The sequence below is a fragment of the Gossypium hirsutum genome, chromosome A13 (assembly GCF_007990345.1).
Source record: "Gossypium hirsutum isolate 1008001.06 chromosome A13, Gossypium_hirsutum_v2.1, whole genome shotgun sequence".
In the NCBI taxonomy this organism is placed as follows: Eukaryota; Viridiplantae; Streptophyta; class Magnoliopsida; order Malvales; family Malvaceae; genus Gossypium; species Gossypium hirsutum.
Window position 1 is genome coordinate 76,260,581 of NC_053436.1, and position 23,693 is coordinate 76,284,273.

At 33.0% G+C, this 23,693-nt stretch overlaps 1 protein-coding gene and 1 non-coding gene across 4 annotated transcripts; both read right to left on the reverse strand.

The window, feature by feature from the left end:
* Nucleotides 1–2,273: 2,273 nt before the first annotated feature.
* Nucleotides 2,274–6,251, reverse strand: LOC107894506 (cullin-1). Of its 3 annotated transcripts, none has more exons than XM_041085004.1 (9): nucleotides 6,051–6,251; nucleotides 5,104–5,268; nucleotides 4,895–4,994; nucleotides 4,455–4,643; nucleotides 4,290–4,337; nucleotides 4,005–4,208; nucleotides 3,847–3,924; nucleotides 3,410–3,499; nucleotides 2,274–2,699 (listed from the first exon to the last, which is right to left on the reverse strand). In XM_041085004.1, the coding sequence occupies exons 2-9, from the start codon at nucleotides 5,232–5,234 to the stop codon at nucleotides 2,592–2,594; spliced, it is 948 nt and encodes a 315-aa protein (XP_040940938.1). In that variant the 5' UTR covers nucleotides 5,235–5,268; nucleotides 6,051–6,251; the 3' UTR covers nucleotides 2,274–2,591. The 3 variants fall into 3 exon arrangements, with proteins under 3 accessions (XP_040940938.1, XP_040940939.1, XP_040940940.1); XM_041085005.1 differs by having other exon boundaries at nucleotides 5,104–5,276; nucleotides 6,051–6,201; XM_041085006.1 differs by lacking the exon at nucleotides 4,455–4,643 and having other exon boundaries at nucleotides 6,051–6,205.
* A 16,994-nt stretch (nucleotides 6,252–23,245) lies between these two features.
* On the reverse strand, nucleotides 23,246–23,352 carry LOC121212970 (small nucleolar RNA R71). The gene has a single exon (XR_005908340.1). It is a non-coding gene; the product is annotated as a small nucleolar RNA R71 (small nucleolar RNA).
* Between the last annotated feature and the right edge of the window lie 341 nt (nucleotides 23,353–23,693).

Here is a 23,693-nt window from a genome sequence, read left to right on the forward strand (position 1 = left end):
AATATTCTACTCAGATTAATCTATCAGAACATCACATAATACAAATAGCGATTTAATAGCCCTTACCGACCCTACAGTAGGCGCACTGACGGTCGAAGCGACCCGTGCGACCCTAAGAAAAATTTTAGAATTATGGGCCCACATGCCCTTGTGGGCCCATATTCCCAATTTGACCTTTTCCCGTGTGGGCCCATACGCCCAATTTGCCCTTTGCCCGTGTGGGCCCACACCTCAATTTGCCCTTTGCCCATGTGGCCTACACGGCTACACTTAAGCCACCACACTGTTGTGTGTTGCACGTCCATACCTTCGTCGACCATACAATCGTGTCTCGCACAGGCCATCCACACGGGCGACCACACACCAGTGTGGCGTCGACAGAATCATTTTTTGACTTTTGCCGAAGCCTTGTTTTCTGCGTTGCGGATACACACCTAGTATCAATTTGATGTGAAACCACTCTCAAACCTTCAGAAACCTACAAACAGAGCATCCCACACCTTTTAGCAACCAACTTACAAGTCTAACATGTTTGTCCACTTACGCAAAAATCGACTTACCGCCTACCAGAAACGACCCCAACCTCAATCAAGTAGTAGAAGTGAAAATTGATGCTTCATCGTCTTCACTTAAGCAACGGAATTCATTGATTACTCACCAGGATCAGTTATCATTACATTGCCCAAAACTCAAAATCTAACTTTAACAAAAGCCAAGACTTTACTTACCAAACGATTGAACAATCCAAATCGTAATAGCAACAATGGAACAGGAAAAACGCCAGTAACAATAGAAGGAAATGAAAATTGAAAGTGGAACAAAAAAAGAAAGAAGAAAGAACAAAAGTTAGAGAACCGAAAAAGAAGTTTTTTTAAAAAATAAAACAAAAATAAAAATATTCAGAATCTGATAACTCCTCCTAATTTTACTCCCCAAAATCCCACTACTCATAACTTTCTCAGACTTTTAGCGCTACTCAAACTCTCTCATACAACTGAGGAAAATTAATACCCATGCTTGCGCGGGGATTCAAACATAAGACCTCCCACACACTAACTTCTTACCACTCAAATCAGTAAACTCATTCTGATATGAATTTACAGGCAATTTAATATAAGTCCACCGAATAATGATAAGGCTTGGATCCAAAAATAACAAAATTTGGCAAAGATGATACTTAAACCTAATACGTCACACACACACCCAAAACACTTAACCACTGAAGCAAATACACAGTTATGTCAGATTTTATAAGAGTAGAAATAAATTAATTGGGGTGTTACAACTATACTAACGACTAAGTTTAAACCAAAAATTCCACCGTACACATGTCGAAATTACGTTTTTAAAACAAAGATACTAGATTAAAAATAACTACAATAAATAATGAAATATATGGTTTGAAACTGATTAATAATAATACATAAAATATATATAATATTAAAATAAAAATAGATTAAATTGTAAGTAAATAAAATTTAAACACGTAAATTCATCATATTAAGAATACTCAATGCACTACAATTATTTACTATGATATTGCCATCAATCTTGAGTTAGTATCAAGTTTACTTATAACACCAACTCAATCAATAACATTCTTATTATATACAGTCGATGGAGGTAAGAAAGTATATATGATAAAATAAAAATGTACAAAAAAATATTAAAATAGAACTTTGGTTGAGTGGTAAAATAAAAGTTCTTTAATATAATTGAAATGATATGAGTACAAATCTCATCATATGAATATTTTTTTATTATTTATTTTAAAATAAAGAGATTAAAGTCCAATCAAAAAATATAATTTATTTTAAATGTAAGACATTTGAGTAATTTCTCTAACTGAAAAGGTATAAATAATAGTATAGATTACACTTCCAATTATAAAGTACAAATTCTACAAATAAAAATCCTGAAGGTACCAAAACATAACTTTAACAATGCTTTTGAAAAAGCAATTAATATATTTTATATGGTAATACTATAATTTTGAGACACGACTTAAGGAAACATCTATGAGACACCGAATTTGCTGCTGTTTCCCATGCCATGATCTCTGATCAAAAACTATAATGTGATCTAACGACATACTTATTAGCTTCTGAATGCTTTTCATCTGCCTTTCTAGCATCATTAATGTATTTTCTTTTTCTCCAGTCAAAATCACCAGCAAACTCCCCCTTCTCTTCTCAGTAACATGAGTTAATGCCATGTTATCTGGTGTGTTCAATCCAAAGGCTTGTTCGAAATTAGGCTTCAACACATACATAGGTCACAAGATTCTTATCAATGCACATATAGATTCTGAATAAGGTCTACATCAGTTATGGTTTTACATAAAAAATAAATAAAAAGTGTGAAGCAGCAAAGAGCCTTTGGATATTCTTCAGGAGTGAATCTGCCGTCGGCAAAAAACATAAATACAAAACATCTCAATTTCATTCAACTAATGAACAGCTGAACTTTAATTTTGCATTTCGGGAAAACAGAAAAGGACAGAGGTTGCAGCACTAGGTCGACTATTGGTAACTATATTTTTATCAAAGTAATTTGTACAAACATCTGCTGATAATGCTCTCAAAACAAGTTTAGCATATATGTGCTGAATTTGCCATTAGCGTCGAGAGCCATTCTTCGGGTGATGTTGAAGAACTTCCCTCTTGAAGGGATATGCCAGCACATTTCAACAATATTTCCTGCAAGCAATCCATATTTGCCATGAATCAAAAGAATAATCGGTGCAGAAAAATCAGGCAACAGGAGGATAAATTATGGACGAGTTCTCGATCGCCTTAACCATGGAGACATTCAAAAATATTTCTTTTCAGTTTTGTTTTTTATGACCAGGGCTGCACAGGATCCATGGTTCTTTGACTTCATGATAATTCAGCACACTAAGGGCCCCAGTTACGTGGCATAGTCCGGTGTGGTGGGAATCCATTCACAGCACACCAGAGCTCTGTTGGAGTCAAAACAATCAGGTAAGTGTGTACCTGTGGTATTTTGGCCTTAAATGGGGCTTCAATGCAGTGTGAATGAATTCTCCGGGCTACACCACCAACAGAGCCTAAACTGAATGTAACAATCTCACAAACTAGATTTAAATACACATCAGTAATTTTTCAGTCATCCAATTGACTTGGGGTCTCCTCGAAACCACAACATTGTAACAAAAAAAGTAGGTCAAAGAATCCAGACCTAAGCACACATACTTCGAATGATTATGCTCCAAGACCCTGAAACTTCCAGTTCCAAGCCCACCAAATGATCCAAGAGAATTGCCTCGCCAAAGACCACTAACAGGACTTGGAGCAAATACGTGCACTCACATGCATTACAATACCACTATAATAGGATAGACTTATGCAACAATGATAAAGTTACTCATTTGGAGATTTATTGGCACCTGATAATCTGTCACCATGCCAGAATTCTCAGCTTGCCTTTTTTCCATCAGTTTATTCGCAATTTGATCTAGCAAATGATATCTGACAACCTGCAGAAACCATAGAAGATAAGAGTTATTGACATTTCTTGGAATCTCTAATGCCATATAAGTGACAGAATCTGTTCTTTGTAAAATGGATTTTCTATATAACATATCCAGGTTCTGAAGATCATTACAAGATGAAGAGCCCCAACTTGATCAACTTTCAAATTAATTCAGCTGTTATCTACACTTACCAACCTCCATGACAAGCATGAATCGAAATAATAAAGAGTACAAAAAGGGAAAAAAAAACACCTTCCAATTTACTAAACATTCATTTGGAAGCACACTTTGATATATAACCAATTAAAAGCACAAAAAGGAATTCTCCAGTTTAAAATTATTGACTATACCTGCACTATCTTAACTTCAGTGTCAGGATGTAGGTACTGTCGAGCTCTTTGCTTCTCCCGATTCAAGCACCAGAAAACCTAGAAAGTTTAGGAGACCATATACTGATTAATATTGTCAATAACAATTAAATAAATATAAGTATTTGACAACTAAACACCTTTTGAACATATTCAGCTGATGAGTCATACAGAAGCCACTCTGAAGCTAATCGAGAATAGTAACCAGAGATTTCTGTAAGCATGATCCGCTCAAAATCTTCATAATAGTTAGCCCCTTTGTAGTCACTAATTTCCACAAAGATATCCAAGACATTCTTCAGCAGGACGCAGTCAATCTGTTGTCCTTCACGCTCCTGATTGATCTGCATGTAAAACTGAACTGACCCAAATTCCACTAAAAGGGAAACTAAAATTTTTACCATAGGCAAGCACATGGAAATTACCAAAGTTAATGCAGCCTCAATTAATCTACAGTACAACTTCTTGAAGACCTGAAATTTATATTAGACCCAAAAAATAATAGCAATTACTCCAAAAGTTTTTCAATTTTCATCAGGAAAGCACATTTAGTTCAGGTAAAACTGTCCCAAGAATAAACTGTCACCTACCAGATCCCTGAAACAAGAAAAAGAGATGCCATTTAGTGACTCAAGCTCAATATGTTGAGGGATAAAGAAGCGATCGAGGTATTCAAAGAATCTACATAACCATCTTGCCATCAGCTTATAATTAGACCATATGACTACAAATTCTCTCAACAAATTTGCACCTTGTTTATTGACTAAAGTTGGCAGTACCTGAGAGTAAAAAAAGAAAAGAAAATTCATAAATACACACTCAATGTATCATGTGTCAAACTTTGCGTGTACATCCACATTGCGGTCCTACACCTTCCCTAGCTGTCCTAAAAAAGAAGTCTGTATTTGGGAATATGAACACCACAAGAGCAAGTCTGGAGAAAGCTAATACAAATGACTTCAAGATGCAACTGAACAAACTAAAGAAAAACCATCATGATATAAGTAGTTCAAATCTCAAATTGTCTCACCGTTGAAAAGATGCTCTCTTCCAAGCTGTTTCTGAATTTCTCATAAAGCTGCATCGTTTTCTCATTAGAGCTATGGTAAGTGCACATGAAATAAACACATCTATGGAAATTGTGAAGGATGACATTTTTATCTTAACAACACTAACCTATGTTGTGTAAGATGATATTGCAGGTTAATCTAACTAAATCCCTATATAAACAAAGGATACTCATAGAACCTCTGGTATTCTTCTCCAGAGAACTTTGTTTCAGGGTACCCTTCAATAATCTTCTTTGCCTTCACAATCGCCTCATCCATTATCATCATCCCTTCATCTAGTGGTATGTACTTCAGAATCATGTTTCTGTTCTTCACGTCTTAACTTCGCAAATATCTGCACAACTATCATTCTTACATTATGCTAACCAATAGCACTAGAAGTGACAGTTCCAACAAATTTTATATGATTTGTGAATATTGAAAATCAATGAACAAGAATCATATATTTTTCACCCAGTATTTATGAACAAGATAACAGAGGCAAGAACAAAAAGTAACAAATGAATCTCAATAATGTAAATCTTATTTACAGGAAGATAAAGTCAGTCAACTTTAAATGAGATTATTAACGTCTTAAAATACCAGAACACCACAAATGCTTGAAATTGTAAATCGAATTTATTTCCTTCTCCACAATTCCAGTTAAGCCAAAACTATAGAAAAAGAAAACTTCTGAGAAATGACAAGAACAAACACCTGGATCAACCATAAATTTCATGGCAAAAGATCAAAAAATTTCACTTCCCAAATTATATAAAACACTCAATTTGTGCTAAACGCAAAGTAAAAGTCTAAAAGATATCAGGAATAAGCCAAGAAAAAACAATTAATAAATCAATATACTTGCAAAATATCTTCACCAACCATTACAACTAACCAAAAAAGAGGAAAATACCGAAAGCCAAAAATGAAAAATAAAACGCCCAAAAAATTAAAGCAAGAAAAACATAAGATTTACGCCAAAAATTCTTGAATGAAGGAGCTAAATTCTGAAAAAGGATACAAAATAAATAAGCAGAAATGAGCTAAAAAACCCAGCAAAAACCCCGATTTCAAATTCAAACGTCAAGCAATTAAGATAAGGAAAGATAAAAAAGGATTCATTAAAAAATTTACCTGACTTTTTCAGTTTTTGTTGAGAGATTTTCCTTGTTCTTCTTTTGCTAGTACAGAGAGTTTTAAAGGCAATGGAAAGTGCCAGCTTTACTCTCTGAAGTCGCTGATTTTCTTTGTATTATTAGTGAAACTACTCATACTACTCGACTTTTTTATATTTAAATATTAGTTTTTAAATATATTTATATATCAGAATAGGATGTTTTGGGATTAATTGTGAAGCTGAATCCGCTTTTAATACATATAGAAACCGCTAATATTCTAAAAAGCCACTTAAACTATTACACCTCCTCTTATTCTGTTTTCTTTTTTTTATTTATTAAATAACCCTTAACATATCGTTTTTATTTATACAAATCCTTCATTTTAATTTTAAAGTAAAATATTTTAAATTTGATGAAACAAAAAATAACATAATATCTTTTGAAATAATATTTTATTTTTTTTAAAAGTGTTACACTTTATCACTCTTTTAAAAATTCTAATTACTTTTTTAAAATTTTATGTTGATATTGAATTGTATATAATTTCCATTGCTTCATCAAGAAATTAATATAAAAATTTGAAATTCAAAATAATTTCACTTTAATAATAAAATCTAGTAAAAATCATAAATTAAAAACAAAAATAATTCAATAGCTTACTTAAATAACGTTTAATAGTTTAACAGCCTTTTTCTAGTATATAAATACATTAATTAACATCAACATCCACAAATGTGGAGCCAGCATCAATCATATTTCTCAACTACAACACATAGCCCAAATATCTTGTATTTAATGGAGAGAACCTCAACAATTTATATATATCATCACCCCTTTATTTTTCTCACAAAACTTAAACCTTAACTTCTCTCTTTTTCTATCTAACATATGTCGTAAAATCTCTTCCCTAATTCCTTTATTTTAACTCAATTTCAAATTATGGACAAAATTATTTTATTGAGATAGCAAAATCACATAGCTTCTCAAGCCATTACTATGATAACATTGTTTATTTCTACTATTAAAATTTTGTTATTATTAAATTTTATTTAGATTATTGATCTGTTGTAATTTGATATATCAAATTAGGCTTTCCATTACATTTGAGGAGTTTATTCTCAAGCAATTAGGTGTCTTTTCTTTACTTTTGTGGATTTTTAGCTTTTGTTATTAATAAATGATTTTTGTTAATTTTATGCCATTTTGAGACCTCAAATTGGCCAAATGGTGCCATGAAGACCTAACGATATGATTGAGTGGTGTAGGAAGTCGATAATAACCCGAATTTGAAGAAATCATGATTCAAAGAGGGTATCGCGACATTGAGGCATGAAAGTTGTGATACCCCCGACAGTGCTAAAGTGAATAAAATTGAGGCCAACTTCAGTGATATCACGATACTGAGTAATGGGTATCGCGATATGAAGACCCTTAAGACTCCCAATTTCAATATCGTTTTGGGTATTGCGATATCGCTGCCTGACGAGGAGAAATCTGACTGTGGGGGTAGTTTTTGTCCAACTCCAACACCAATCAAAATTCAATGTTTAGGGGCATTTTGATCCAAAATTTTAGGTTGTACTCAAATATAAAAGCCACTTTTCGCTGGAAAAAAAAGGGGGTTGTTCACTTTTTACTTTCCTTTCATCTTTTTAGCTTTTAGTTTTCTTCTTCTTCATTTCTAAAGTTTAGTTTAAAGCTTTTTTCGTTTTCATGTTAGTTAGTTAGTTAGTTTTTACTTAGCTTGGTTTTATTTGCACTCAACTCCATTTCATTTCCTTTGATAAAAATATGAACTTTAGTGTTAGTTTTTACCACCATTGTTGCCATCTTCATCTTCTCCAAGCAACCATCAAGAAATCTGTTAAGCTAGCTTTATTTGATAAATTTTTTTGTTATAACAAACAATTTTTTTTTGAATAAAGTTTGTTTTTGAACAATGAAATTATAAATTTTAAAGCATAAAAATCATTTCAAGACTTCCAAACATCTTTGAAAATGTTTTGAACACTTAGAAAATTTTGGACAAAGTTCAAAAATGATTTTAAACTCTTTGACTTAATTGAAACAATTTTAAATTGATTGGAAAACTTCTCTTTACAAGAAGTATCGATATTTTTTAAAAACTATCGATACCCATACAATTTTTATGGATACCAAAGTTGCTTATTGACTTGAAACAAAAATTGAATAAAAGTAGAAAGTATCGATACTTTTCAAAATATATCGATACCTACTGTATTTTATCGATACCATATTTTTATATTGATACCATTTTTGCATTTTGGCTTGATGATTTTTTAAACAATCACAAAAAGTATTGATACTCATTCAAAAATATCGATACCTTTTACCAAGTATCAATAAATTGTCTTGGTATCGTTGTAAACTAACTTTAACGGTCACTGAATCAAGCATTAAATGCTAATGGTATCGATACTTGTAGAAAAACTATCAATACTTTTTGTTGCAAGTGAATCAAATGATTTGGTATTTTAATCCCCAATGACTCTATTTATTTCCTCAATAACCACAATGGTTAGAAATGAATTTGAGGGTATAAATACTAGCTTCTAAAGATCCTACAACAACAAGAGAGAATATTCAAGCTTAAAGATCAATCAAACAACCTTTGTGCTAATTTTTTCTATACTTCTCTTACAAAAACTTATGAGCTTCATTGTTATTCTATCAGCTCAAGTGTTCTTCTTTGTAATTGAGCTTAATTTGTAAACATTCTAATCTTGTAAGGATTTGTTCTTAGTTTGCTTATTTGTATTTCTATGAGAGGGTTTGTTTCTTAAGGTTTAGGTAGAAACATTAAGGGGGTTTCTAAGGTTAAACCTTGTCCTCAAAGGTTATCAAAATAGTGAATTTGGGAAAATCCTCAGTAGTGGAAAGCTAAGGTAGTGGAGTAGGCAATTGGGGCCGAACCACTCTAAATTCTTGTGTCAAATTTGTCTATCCTTATTTTATAGCATCTACAAAATCTTTAAAAACCAATTCATCCCCTCTTGGAAATTTCAGTTTGATTATTTAAGCTAACAATTGCTATCAGAGCTAGTTTCTATTTTTCAATTTTACAACTAAGAGAAAATCTTTGAGGTAGTTCAACTTTCAGCCAATCAATCCACAAGAAATGACGTCTACATTCGGTTCAGTTTTTATTGGAGAATCTCAATCAATCTTTAAGCCTCCATAGTTCAACGATGCTAACTATTCTTATTGGAAGATGGTAAAAGGATGGTAAAAGGAGTATTCAATTGAATGCCAAGGCTATGCATACCTTATTTTATGTACTTGGCTTGAAAGAATATAGTAAAGTATCTTTTTGTTCCAATGCCAAGAAGATATGAGAAAAGCTTAAAGTCACAAATGAAGGTTCTAGCCAAATAAAGAAGTCTAAGGTTGGAATTCTTACTCTAAATTATGAAAACTTCAAAATAAACCCTGAGGAAGATATTAAGGTGATGTCCGATCGATTTATTATCACCATTAACAAATTAAAGTCTTATGGGAAGGCATATCCAAATGAAGAGGTGGTAAAGAAGATGCTTCGAAGCTTGCCTAAATTATGGGAAGCAAAAGTGACTGCAATTGAAAAGCAAAGAATTTAAAAACATTAACTTTGGATGAGCTCATTGGTTCTTTGCTTACATATGAGATGAGGATAAATAAAGGGGTTAAAGAAGCCAAAATTGAGAAGAAAAAGGTTGGTGTTGCTTTTAAATCCACCACAAATGAAGATAGTGAATCAAGTGAAGAGGTGGATAAAGACAAATAGATGACCATGTTTGTTAGGAGGTTCAAGAAGTACATGAAGTCCAATAAAGGAAGAAGACTCCAAAAGAAGGAGGTATTGAAGCTTCAATCTACCTATAACCTCCCTAACTCGGTCTAGACGTTATGGCCAGATTAAGAAAGTTACATTAGCCACTAAAATGACTAAGCTAACTTATGCTACTTTTGAAGACCTTAAATCGAATGATTTTAGAGAAAAACCGCGGTTGTACTTTGAGTTAGTTTAAAAACATTCATTTATTAGGTCATTTGTACTTAAGATCCATTTTATTATTGATAGTGTTGTTTTAGAAAAAAAAGCGTTGATTTGTCGCTCTGCTTTGTAAAAACTAGATGTTAACTAATGTAACGAAAAAACCATTATTCATGTAATTTTGGAAATCTAGTTGCCTTATCGATTTATTTTCAAAAACGATTTCTTTGCAATGCAGCGAAAATTGGAGAATAATGTCAAATTTTACTTAAGCCATATATCATGCATTTCACAGTTATTATGCTTAAGTAATCCATGCAAGCAAAAATCTCCAAATAAAAAGTTACCAAGCCACAGACCAGAAATAATTAAAAATTACAAACCAAAACCAATAGAGACTTATTGATAAAACTTATTTAAAAATAGTTTGATGTCCGAGGTGATGATTCGTATACCAGGTTCGGTTTTAGTTTCGAAGTTTACCTAAAAAGTTAAACACTGTAGGAGGAGTGAGTTTATGAAAGCTCAATGTGAGTCTAAGATTATGAAAGCTCAATGTGAGTCTAAGAGTTATCTAAACAAACATATATCACTACAGTAAGACATAAGAACATCAACATAACAACCATAATAAATAGAGCAATTTATCAATCAGTTCATATCAACATTAACCAAAAAACCATAAAGCCATCTTATGGAGTTCATATCAATAAGACTTCATATTAAACCATAATAGTTGATAGATCGGAGTATGGGCATGGTATGATGCAAATGATGCAATGCAAAAGGTTCCTACCCAACCATTCACTACATACCACGAGTTCCCCAAAACTTATCTACCGAACTCTAAATAGTGAGAGCCAAAGCTCGATGTGGATAAAGCACCAGTACAATAATGCTGATAAGCTACCAATATGTGCAAACAAGTTGCTAATATTATGAACAAGCCAAAAGTAATGGTAATGTAGATAAACAACAAATATATCCAAATGAGCTGCCAATAAGGGTAATGTAGATAAATTGCCAATAGAGTGGACAAGCCATCAGTAACAGTAATATAGTTAAACTGCCAAAAGTAACCACCAATAATGCAGTCAAACTGCCAATAATGCAATTAAAAAATTTTCAATCTCCTCGGTATTCCTGGTGCAGTGCACTGACAATAATATTGCGAACTGTAACTGTTGCCAATACTCTACGAAACTCCTCCGCCAACCACAATAACCCATCCCATGCAAATGTAGCATGACAATACAATCACTGAACAAGTTCAGTTTCAGAACAATGGCATGTTTTGCATGCTTACGGTAACAATTTTGGAACATTGATTTCATGCTTTCAGTTAATCGATAATCATGGCATCAATAGTATGTAACATATATACAATATGTATTACAATTAAACATACTTAACATGAAATCAATTAGTGACTCAATGAGTCGCATGCTATACAATCAATAACCAATAGCAATCCATATCATTTTAATACAATGTCCATCAATATCAAGCATGCAATCAATTAATCAGACATGTCAAATTTTGCATTCATGCAAATTTTAATGACTCATCATTCGATCAATTATAGATTACGTACCTTGTTCGACACCATTTAATTTACTCATTTGGCCACTCGGCCATGCCCGACTAGGAAACAATATTTATCAATTTAAAATATATTTTAATGTATTACAAACAATTATTTCGAGTTAGGACCCACACCTTAAGTCGCAACTTACAACACTACGCTGTAAAAATTTGTACTTTCTCACATTAAATCTTAAACAATCGTTGATCCAAAAACAACAAGTAAACATTAATTTTAAACTTAATACCAACCTAGAAACACCCCTAAGGGTTCAACCAAAACAATGTTTCCATAACAAGTTTTCAGATTTGAAAAAGCGATCAATCTTACATTGGTACAATGCCTAGCGATAGTGCGAATAAGTTTTCTTTTTACTATTGGTCCGGGATGTTATGATCAGCACCTATGATCAATTTTATATCAAAAATAAATAATTAAGCATTACTAAAAAGCCTTAGAAATATCCAGCCAAATCAACAACTTTAAGCAAAATTAATATGACACTAGTTTTTGCTAAATTCTGCACCTACGCTAACCGTTAAATACTTTCGTATCTTCAAATGAAGGGAAACAAGTACACCTAAAAATAACACGATTAAAAACTGAGTAGATGAGATGAGTGACAATATTTTACTTTCATGAAAAAGGCCGCAAATGTAATAGCCCGATTTTGGGCCTAGTCGAAACAATGGTTTCAAAACCACTATTTCGAGGCCAGAGAAATTATCTTTAATATTATTTTATGAGTTATATCATGATTATATGGTGCATGAAAATTTTGGTGAATTAATTTTAGCGTTTATGAGCTTAATTTCGAAAAAGGACTAAATCGCATAAAGGGAAAAAGTTTTGTTTTACTAGCCAAAGGTGTTAAATTGCCAGGGAATCAAAATTGGAGGTGTTTAAACTGCAAATAGGCCCTTCAAAAAAGCTTGGCCGGCCATAGGGACAAGATTTGACCAAGTTGTCAATGTTAGGTGGGTTGGTGACTTAAAATTGAATAAAATAGAAATAAAAGAGAGAGAAAAAGATATCATCTTTTTCCTCATCTTCTCCCCATCGAAATTTCCAACAAAGAAGAGGTTTTTAAGACTCAAAAATATCATCCATTATTATCCCTTGCAAGTAAGTGATTTGGATGCTTATTTTTGATAATTTTTGTATTTTTGAACCCTTGTAGCTTAATTTAGCTAATGGGGGGATTATTTTGCAAAATGGTTGAAAGTATAGTGTTTTACCATGAGAATATTCATGTTTTTTGCTGCATTTTTATGGAAGAAAATGAATCTTATTTGTGAAATAAACAACTTTTTTGAAAGGTGTTAGTATGAAAACACCTAAAAGTATCATTTTATAAAGGTTGTAAAATAGAGAGTAATGTGTGTAATAATTGAAATTATGATTTGCTATAGTTATAAAAAGGATTCAGCTAGGCTTGGTAAAGGAGGAAATTCGATAAAGATCGATTTACGAGCCTAAGAGTAAAATCGTAATTTTTGTAAAGTCTAAGGTCAAAACGGTCATTTTGCCAAATTGTGAATTTTAGAATGTTTTAATTAATGTAATGATTAAATAAGTGAATTTCATCTTGATAGATCAAGAAAATCAAGATTTGGGCTGGCTTAAATCGAAAAGTACAAGGTTATGGACTAAAATGGAGTAATTAGTCGAAATTGCATTCGAGGTAAGTTCGTGCAATTAAATGAGCATGATATTTATGCCATTGTTATTATACTTGAAAATATATCTTGCCATGATTGTGTTAAAGTTTATGTTGATGATATTGTATATGAGAAAGTGATGTCAAATGTAAATAACATTTATGTGTTGATTGAATACTTGGAGATTTGATGGAATAGGATATTCCATTGAAACGAGTAAGTTGTATGTAAATAATACAACTACATTGTTATTATATGTGTTTAAATTGATATAGCATGAATTGTTTGGTTGTGTAAATGATTATGTATGATGAATATTGAGATAGTAGAATTCCTGTTTCAACCTTAAGAAACAATTCGGATATTCATGCCATGACATTCAGGTTATTTGTGTGCCAGAGTAAGACATGTTTGGGACATGCATCGGCCACATTATGAGAGCTAGTGTAAGATCATGCCTGGGACATGGCATCGGCATTGAGACGAGAGCTAGTGTAAGACATGCCTGGGACATGCATCGGCCTCGAGATGTAAGCCAGTGTAAGACATGTCTAGGACATGCATCGGCTACGAGATGTGTCAGTGTAAGACCATATTTGGGACATGGCATCAGCACGAATATGTGAGAGCTAGTGTAAGAACATGTTTGGGACATGGCATCGACTTGATGGATGAGCCAGTGTAAGACGATGTATGGGACATGGCATCAACATTATACCCTATGTTTGAGGCTTAGTGAATATCCGATAGCTTTCCGAATGGTTCAACGGTGAGAGTTACGGTTTAAGCTAAATGAGAAAGGTTATGACCATATTGTGAGTGGTACAGGTACTTACATGAAATTGATGAGATGTGAATTCAATTCCTGTTATATGGTTAGTAAGGAATGAATATGAGCATGTTGAGTAACACAGGTATGTATGTCAAGCTCATGAGAAATGATTTCAGTTTATGATGCACATTTAGTAAAAATGTAAATAGGTAATTCATGCTTATGAGAATGATTTTGTGATGACCTTGTGATTATAGGTCTATACTTATGATGTATGAATATGTAACCTTACCAATGTGGCGAAAATGAATTAATATGGTGTGATAAACGTAGTATAGTTAATTTACACTAAAACAGTTTTAGACAGCAGCCATAGTTCAAATTTAAAAATCCACTAAAAATTGTGGAAATTGAGTTAGAGGCTGAATAAAATATGAAATTTAAAGCCTAATGAGTCTAGTTTCACACAGAATAAATGTTGTAAGTAAAAGAGTTTCATATTATGAAATATTTTAATTGTTGTGACATAGAGTCAGAATGACTTCGAAATCCCCTATTCTGAATTGATAAAATCATTTAAAATTGTACAAAAATAGTTATGAGTTATAATTTATATTTTTAGAATTCTTAATGAGTCTATTTTCAAGATAAATAAACGGGAACATCATCTAAGTAATGTATTATGAGATAATTAATTTTTAGTGAAGAGGGGTTAGAACTGTTAGATAGCTAAAAATGGTAACTTTAAGGAATAAATTGTACTAATTGGTTGAACCAAAATTGCTGAAAAATTTATGGTAAAAAGATATGTGAGTCTAGTTTCAAATAAAATTAGGAAAACTTAATTTGGTGTTCCGTTGCTCCAGGTATAAATAATTTAGTGACTGTGACTCAAGAAAACAGCTTGACTAGAACATTAGTAAAATTGCAAATAGGGTTGTATTTCCATGAGAAGCAAGTTGATAATTTGCTTATTATTTTCATATGGTCTTACTAAGCTATAAAGCTTACTCCCTTCCTTTCCTTTCCTTTAATGTTTTCAGGTTAGCTCGGGGTTGGAAATCGTCGGAGGCAGTATCACACTATCAAGTCACTACCTTTGGAGTAATGAAACATATATTAGAAATTTCAAGTGAGTGACATGTATAGGGATATATTTGATTGACATGTATTATTTTGCTTTGGCCAAATGTGTTGGCTTATGTTGAGTTATATGTATATGGCCATGAGATCTGGCTCATATTAATTTTTCCTTGTAAGCCTAGCTATTCATGTCATGTCTAATGTTTATAAGGTGATTATGTTTGTTTGCCATGTATGGTTAGGAATATGACATGTATGTTGGATGTATGCCCTATGAACAATTGAGGTGGTCATAGCCATGTAGTAATTGCACGTTATAAACACAACGTGATAATGATTGAACTTGAGTGCTTGATGGATAAGTTGGTAACCATAGTATAATGGTAAAAGTGGTCATCAAAATGACAAGTTTTATAAATGTGAAATAAGGAATCTAGACTTGGTATTGCATGAGTAGATGCATTACTTGTAAGAGGACATGTTAATGTTAAGGATATGTCTTAATAAAAAGTGTTTAATCACTAAAATGATGTCATGATTTGAGATTTTGATGTGCATAAGTTTGTAAGAGATTATGGGTAACATGAAGGCTTGGAAAATAGCCTAAGTGTTGGCCATACGGGCTGAGACACGGCTGTATGTCTCAACCGTGTGAGGGACATGGCCTAGAGACACGAGAGTGTGGCCCAGCCATGTGGTTCGATGTGCATGCTGACATTATAAACAGAGAGTTATAAGGGCCTGAGGACATGGGCGTGTCCCTATGTCCACACGAGCGTGTGACCCTATTTCATAGGAAAATTTTCTAAGTTTTCCTGAAACTTCTCAAAGTTCTTGGTTTAGTCCCGAATCATTTCCAATGAAGGTTTTGGGCTTCGTAGACCCAAATAAGGGACGACATGCATGCGTTTGAAAGGTTTTGAATTAAAAGAGATTTTATGGCTCGATTTTTGCATGAATGTGTATGTTTAAGTCCGGTAATGCCTCGTACCCTATTTCGGTATAGGATATGGGTAAAGGGTGTTACATTTAGTGGTATCAGAGCATGGTTTAGTCTGTTCTTGGACTAACCTAGCACGTGTAAGAGTCTAGCTATACATGCCACAAGTTTGTGATAGTGTGATGTCTCCAGGTGCGAATGAAAACTATCTTGTGTGGGCAATGTACTCTCCAATCGAGCTACACCCGATCACATAGATAACGATGCTAAAGTATTCAATAAAGTACAGTTATGAAGAGTTGAAACTCAGAAAGGTACGAACAAGAATTCGTGAAATGTATATGTACATATTTGTGATATGAGAAACATGAAATAGAATGTGTACATGGTATAATGAGCTTATCTATGATTGATTGATAATCCCATGGTGTACATGATTGATTTGCTCGAGTAAATACATGTGTTTAGATAACTTACTAAAAATACAGGTAGAAAGAATGTTCATGTATACTTATTTGAATGAATATGGTTGGCAAATTCACATAGTCTGAGTATAAGTGTTAAATTGCTTGGATTGATTTGCATGTTTGTAATGATATGCATATAATGATGTGCAAAATGAAAGTACAGATTGGAATATATTTATCCATGTTTTTTTGGCTCTTGTATGACGTTATGTACATGTGGTTTTATTAAATGAATGTGATAAGTAAAGTTACTCAGAATTCATAGAGTGCATGTATGAGTATACTTGTCTAAATGAGATAACTGGAAAGTTGGTGTAAAACGAATATGAATGTCAGTCTGTCTGAAATGAATTATATGATTTTGATGATGTTACTATGATGATGAAAGTTGTGTTACATGTGTATGTATATGAGAGTTGAGTCAGAGGCCCTACGACCTCACCCCCTTACTAGAGTGGTGTATTATAATGGGATTTCACGAGATTTAGGCTGAATAAATTCACAAGTATGAAACCAAAGAGTTCAGTGGAGAAATATCTATAAACACGATTAGAGATGGATAATGAGTTGATAAGTAAGCCAGAGCTAGAAAAGTATTAGGTTGACATAAAGATTATGTGAATTATGCACTATCACAGTTAAAGAAGAAATGTACTTTGGTAAAATGAATTACTCAGGTACGAGGTTGAGAAAGTGTAATGATATGGGATTTGTGATGACAGAAATAGTTAGAGGAATAATATTTGAAACATGAGATGTCTGAGTATGGAAATCATAGTGAGTAGATGATGACTGTCTCTCTTGATATATTTTAAGAGATCATTGTTCTCAGAAGTATTATAGTGGCTACCTATCTTCTGATGAAATTCTTGTTATATAAGAATGTTATCTGATCTTAATGCCAGGCGAAGACATTGTCGATCTGACTGGTTTATAATCTGCCTTGCTCTACTTCTCTCTAGTATTTTGTTATATTCAGTCTGATAGGAACTTATGAGAAAATGCACATGATGGTATGATTCTATTTCTCTAAATTATTGTATTTGATTCCAGTGGGATTAAATGATACTTTCTTCTAGACTTTTTCCCTCTGAGGAATTATTGAAGTCTTTCATATTTTCTTAAAATGTTGTTTTCAGTCTTCCGATATAGTTCCGTATCTTGGGATTTCTCTATCTTGGATTTCTTTACTTGGTTTTCTTGTTATCTTTATTCCATAATCTGTCAATTATGAATCATGTTCAAAGTGTGTTCTTTAGCTTGCGATAATCATGTCAAGTGTGACTATGCTCCTGATGTGATCATGGTAATGCGATGATTTTAGTATTTGGATTTCTCTAATTTACATATAATGATTTGACATCGGCAAAGGCTTAAGTGGTGAAATTTAAAATTTCAATTGGTATGATAGACCTCTTTTCTCAAGTAAGTTCATTGAAATTAATGCCTTCAATTGAGATATCTGTGTTATTTGGGATAATGCAATCGTATGATCTTGGAGAAAGCAAATTGTGGCTACGGGCACTTGGACAGAAAAATCCAAAACTTATACAGAAATTTCGCGAGGAAACCCTCAGGAATAGTGTATTAGTGATCGAATTTGGAACTCGAGATTGTTGATTTTTGTGCATGAATTCTAGAAATGCTGAAAAGTTTAAGGATGTATATTAAGTGTCATCAGAATTATTTATGCCTGTGTTCGCACTAGAATGGATGAGAAAAAGTTTGATATGGATTTCATGTCTGGATTATTCCTGTCTCTGAAATGTTATGAGACTTATTGTTAAATGTTTGACGAGATATGTAAATCATACCGGTATATACTGAATTTTCGCTCATTAGATTCATGGAATTTTGCGTCTTTATATTTGTTGGATTTCTTGGAATTCTAGTCTCCACTAATCGGATTAGGGTCTGAGTTTTATATCATGATTTCTTGGGAAAGCTAAAGGAGGCTTTGAAATTTAGAAGCAACTGAGAGTTGAATTGGTAAACAATTGGACCGTGTGAAATTATAGAGAGCATAAGAACAAGTTGAATTGACTAGTTTCACTTTCGAATTCGAAAAGATTCAAGTAAGAGTGTATATGTAGCATGGTGGTATAGATCAAACTTTTGAGTGCATGAACTCTCTGATAGAGGTTAAGGTTTGGTGAAAGCGCCATATAACGAAGAATCGCTCATGATTCGAATATGATAAATTAATGAGATAACTATTAAAGGTACAGAAGAGTAAAAGTTCTTTAGTAATGATTGTGAGAAAGAGAAGTTTATGTGAGAAACCAAACCACTTTCCTGGTAAGACTTTCGTGGACGAAAGTCCCTAAGGGGGGAGAATTGTAACAACCTTATTTTGGGCCTAGTCGGAACAGTGGTTTCGAAACTACTATTCTGAGGTCGGAGAAATTATTTTTAATATTATTTTATGTGTTATAACATGATTATATGAGTGCATAAAAATTTTGGTGAATTAATTTCATCGTTTATGAGCTTAATTTTAAACAACAAGTAAACATTAATTTTAAACTTAATACCAACCTAGAAACACCCCTAAGGGTTCAACCAAAACAATGTTTCCATAACAAGTTTTCAGATTTGAAAAAGCGATCAATCTTACATTGGTACAATGCCTAGCGATAGTGCGAATAAGTTTTCTTTTTACTTTTGGTCCGGGATGTTATGATCAGCACCTATGATCAATTTTATATCAAAAATAAATAATTAAGCATAACTAAAAAGCCTTAGAAATATCCAGCCAAATCAACAACTTTAAGCAAAATTAATATGACACTAGTTTTTGCTAAATTCTGCACCTATGCTAACCGTTAAATACTTTCGTATCTTCAAATGAAGGGAAACAAGTACACCTAAAAATAACACGATTAAAAACTGAGTAGATGAGATGAGTGACAATATTTTACTTTCATGAAAAAGGCCGCAAATGTAATAGCCCGATTTTGTGCCTAGTCGAAACAATGGTTTCAAAACCACTATTTCGAGGCCAGAGAAATTATTTTTAATATTATTTTATGAGTTATATCATGATTATATGAGTGCATGAAAATTTTGGTGAATTAATTTTAGCGTTTATGAGCTTAATTTCGAAAAAGGACTAAATCGCATAAAGGGAAAAATTTTTGTTTTACTAGCTAAAGGTGTTAAATTTCTAGGGAACCAAAATTGGAGGTGTTTAAACTGCAAATAGGCCCTTCAAAGAAGCTTGGCCGGCCATAGGGACAAGATTTGACCAAGTTGTCAATGTTAGGTGGGTTGGTGACTTAAAATTGAATAAAATAGAAATAAAAGAGAGAGAAAAAGATATCATCTTTTTCCTCATCTTCTCCCCACTAAAATTTCCAGCAAAAAATAGGTTTTTAAGACTCAAAAATATCAGCCATTATTATCCCTTGCAAGTAAGTGATTTAGATGCTTATTTTTGATAATTTTTGTATTTTTGGAACCCTTGTAACTTAATATAGCTAATGAGGGGATTATTTTGCAAAATGGTTGAAAGTCTAGGGTTTTAACATGAGAATATTCATGTTGTTTGTTGCATTTTTATGAAAGAAAATGAATCTTTGTTGTGAAATAAACAACTTTTGTGAAAGGTGTTAGTATGAAAACACCTAAAAGTACCATTTTATAAAGGTTGTAAAATAGAGAGTAATGTGTGTAATAATTGAAATTATGAGTTGCTATAATTATAAAAAGAATTCATCTAGGCTTGGTAAAGGAGGAAATTCGATAAAGATTGATTTACGAGCCTAAGGTTGTAAAGTTTAAGGTCAAAACGGTCATTTTGCCAAATTGTGAATTTTAGAATGTTTTAATTAATGTAATGATTAAATAAGTGAATTTCATCATGCTAGATCAAGAAAATCGAGATTTGGGCTGGTTTAAATCGGAAAGTACAAGGTTATGGACTAAAATGGCGTAATTAGCCGGAATTGCATTCGAGGTAAGTCCGTGCGATTAAATGAGCATGATATTTATTCCATTGTTATTATACTTGAAAATCTTTCTTGCCATGATTGTGTTAAATTTTATGTTGATGATATTGTATATGAGAACGTGATGTCAAATGTAAATAACATTTATGTGTTGATTGAATGCTTGGAGATTTGATGGAATAGGATATTCCATTGAAACGAGTAAGTTGTATGTAAATAATACAACTACATTGTTATTATATGTGTTTAAATTGATATAGCATGAATTGTTTGGTTGTGGAAATGATTATGTATGATGAATATTGAGATAGTAGAATTCTCGTTTGAACCTTAAGAAACAATTTGGATATTCATGCCATGACATTCGGGTTATTTGTGTGCCAGTGTAAGACATGTCTGGGACATGCATCGGCCACATTGTCAGAGCCAGTGTAAGATCATGTATTGGACATGGCATCGACATTGAGACAAGAGCTAGTGTAAGACATGTCTGGGACATGCCTCGGCCTCGAGATGTAAGCTAGTGTAAGACATGTCTGGGACATGCATCGGTTATGAGATGTGTCAGTGTAAGACCATGTCTGGGACATGGCATCAGCACGAATATGTGAGAGCTAGTGTAAGAACATGTCTAGGACATGGCATCGGCATTATACCCTATGTTTGAGGCTTAGTGAATATCCGATAGCTTTTCGAATGGTTCGATGGTGAGAGTTACAGTTTAAGCTAAATGAGAAAGGTTATGACCATATTGTGAGTGGTACAGGTACTTACATGAAATTGATGAGATGTGAATTCAATTCATGTTATATGATTAGTAATGAATGAATATGAGCATGTTGAGTAACACAGGTATGTATACCAAGCTCATGAGAAATGATTTTAGTTTATGATGCACATTTAGTGAAAATGTAAATAGGTAATTCATTCTTATGAGAATGATTTTGTGATAACCTTGTGATTATAGGTCTATACTTATGATGTATGAATATGTAACCTTACCAATGTGGTGAAAATGAATTAATATGGTGTGATAAACGTAGTATCGTTAATTTACACTAAAACAATTTTGGACAGCAGCCATAATTCAACTTAAAAAGTCCACCAAAAGTTTTGGAAATTGAGTTAGAGGCTAAATAAAATATGAAATTTAAGTCCTAATGAGTCTAGCTTCACATAAAAGAAATGGTGTAAGCAAAAGAATTTCATATTATGAAATATTTTAGTTATTGTGAGATAGAGTCAGAATGACTTTGAAATCCCCTATTCTGATTTGAGGAAGTCATTTAAAATTGTACAAAAATAGTTATGAGTTATAATTTATATGCTTAGAATTCTTATGAGTCTATTTTCAAGAGAAATAGACGGGATCATCATCTGAGTCCTGTGTTATGAGATAATTAATTTTTAGTGAAGATGCGTCAGAACTGTTAGACAGTGAAAAAGGGTAACTTTAAGGAATAAACTGTACTAATTGATTTCAAAACTTAGGAAGTGACACCCCTAAGGGAATATCTAGGCAAGTGAGACCGAAAAGTAATCTTGTTGCACACTCATTCATTAGTCCTAGATTAATCGGTGAGATTAAGAGATAAATCAGACTAATTCGTCTAAGTCGGTAAAATTATGATCGAAAGATAAAATGAAGCCGCTTAGTAATTTAAGTGATTTATGTACTTTTTTTTAAAAATCAGTGAACCACATTGAAATCAACCAACCACCATTAGTCATTTATTTCGTTAATTTCTTAATTTTATACTCTTTGCAATTTAGTCCCTAGATTAGCATATTTAATTTTTTTGCAAAATTTCCTTATTATGATTTGTCTTACTATAAAATTGTATTTGTAGCCACTTAGATTATATCGTGTATGTTATTTATTGCCTAATCGCCATCTTCTTTAGCTTCGATCCTTGGAATACTCCGTTATTCCATTGTACCACTATAAATATTACAACTGACTTGTACGCTTGCAGTACGACCGCACTCATAAAATTGTTTTATAAAATCATTTATTTTATGTACACGTGCAAATGCAGTCAAATTTTTTTACTCCATTGTCGAAGGGACGGTGTAAGATTGAGCAATTTTTAGTGAACATCTTTAGTAGAGTTAAGTAGCAAAGGTAGGATTTATAGATACAACTTTGTTTTCTATTTGATTTTATTTTGTTGCAAGTTTTAGTTAATTTTCTTCACTCTTTTGTGTTGGAGGAGGAGTTGTATGACTTGGACTAGTAAAGTGTCTTACCATTTGAGCCAAAATCGGAACATATTATCATACACGTGAGGAGGGTGCAACATCTTAGAGACGTCCCACCTCCAAAAAGAGAGCAACCTATCAAAGATCCGCAAGTAGAGATTTGACAACCACCACACCTACCCATGGAGCAACGAATTTTACGTGACTACGCGATGCCCAACTTGGATATTGTTCGAGGTGGCATTAATCTCTTATCGATTAACACTAATAACTTAGAAATCAAACCGGTAATGATCCATATGAAACAATCGAACCTTCAATTTTGAAGGTCAATGAATGAGGATCTGAACCAACATCTTAAGAGATATCTAACCATTTATGATACTTTTAAATATAATGGGGTATCTAATGACGCTATCCCTTTTCAATTATTCCTTTTCTCTCTTACTGATGATGCTTTTATGTGGTTAGATTCACAACCGATAGATTCCATCAATACTTGGGACGAGCTAGCGAGTAAATTTTTGGCGAAGTACTTTCCCCCGAGCAAGACAATGAAGCTTCAAATAGATATTACAAATTTTTGACAATTGGAAGAAAGGTCATCGTACGAAGCATGGGAGCGCTTTAAGCTAATGCTTCGCAAGTGTTCATATCATGGCTTGAAAATTGGCTACAGCTTCAAGCTTTCTATAATGGTCTTAACAGAAACTTATGCTCTAGTCTTGACAGAGCATTCACGGAAGCATTCATGTCAAAGGCATACGCCGAGGCTTGTCAACTTATTGAGGACATGGTGATGAACTTTTATATGTGGTCGGCTAAACAATTCACATATCGAGCCAAACAATCGGTAGTGAACGCTGTTGGTAGTGAGGAAAAGTATAAAAAATTCCTTGAAATGCTTAATTAATTAGATATGAGTTCAGCCAAGGTGCAAGTCCAAAACCAGCCAAATCTAACCTATTTTAATGCAAGACACGATGATGCTGGAAACCATATGGA

Excerpts from the sequence above, each read along its gene's own strand:
- LOC107894506 (XM_041085004.1), bottom strand. The coding sequence starts at position 5,234 with ATGATTCTGAAGTACATACCACTAGATGAAGGGATGATGATAATGGAT. Across the intron at positions 4,995-5,103 it reads GAATACCAGAGGTTCTATGA|ATGTGTTTATTTCATGTGCA; the intron begins GTATCCTTTGTT and ends CAATTTCCATAG. Across the intron at positions 4,644-4,894 it reads AAGAGAGCATCTTTTCAACG|GTACTGCCAACTTTAGTCAA; the intron begins GTGAGACAATTT and ends TTTTACTCTCAG.